The 544-nt window shown below is 45.2% G+C and overlaps 1 protein-coding gene across 1 annotated transcript in view; it reads right to left on the reverse strand.

Moving 5' to 3' along the window:
- Positions 1-175, reverse strand: part of LOC109523817 (four and a half LIM domains protein 3-like) — a 16,829-nt gene extending 16,654 nt beyond the window's left edge. The window contains exon 1 of the mRNA XM_019883219.1: positions 20-175. Coding sequence (XP_019738778.1) covers positions 20-175 — 156 coding nt within the window. The remainder of the gene's footprint in view (positions 1-19) is intronic.
- Between the last annotated feature and the right edge of the window lie 369 nt (positions 176-544).

Raw genomic sequence — 544 nt, forward strand, 5'->3', positions numbered from 1 at the left:
TAAAAAAAAGTCAGCTTACCTTAGAATTATGAGTGATTATTTCTTTACATTCCTGGCACGTATTGGCGTACAGGTGATCATAGCACGGGATGCAGTGGGGGTTGTCCTCCACCTGGATGTACTTGCGTCCGTAGAGGGACTCGTGGCAGTTCTTGCAGTCGAACCGATCGCTCATGATGTCAAGCCGACCTCCTGCGAACAAAGAATTCACAGTTTAGCAAACACTGTCAGCAGCACGAAGGCAAAGGGAGGATCGGGGGCGAGGGAGTTGGTCAAACACTCATAGAGATAGAAGGAAAGGAAAAAGGAAGGGAAGGGCCAACACAGCTGTCGCTTTCAAATACCGTGTTTTCCACACTAAAAGGTGCACTGGATTATGAGGCTCACCTTCAATAAATGGCCTATTTTGTAATTTTTCTCATATATTGGACGCACCGAATTATAAGACGCAATCTACAATGCATCCACTAGATGGAGCTACGCTCAAGGAAATGCCAACAGAACGATCAGATGTCAGTAAAACTTATTTAAGAAAGCAGCGACA

Source organism: Hippocampus comes, unplaced genomic scaffold, assembly GCF_001891065.2.
Source record: "Hippocampus comes isolate QL1 unplaced genomic scaffold, H_comes_QL1_v1.1 scaffold87, whole genome shotgun sequence".
Lineage (NCBI taxonomy): Eukaryota > Metazoa > Chordata > Actinopteri > Syngnathiformes > Syngnathidae > Hippocampus > Hippocampus comes.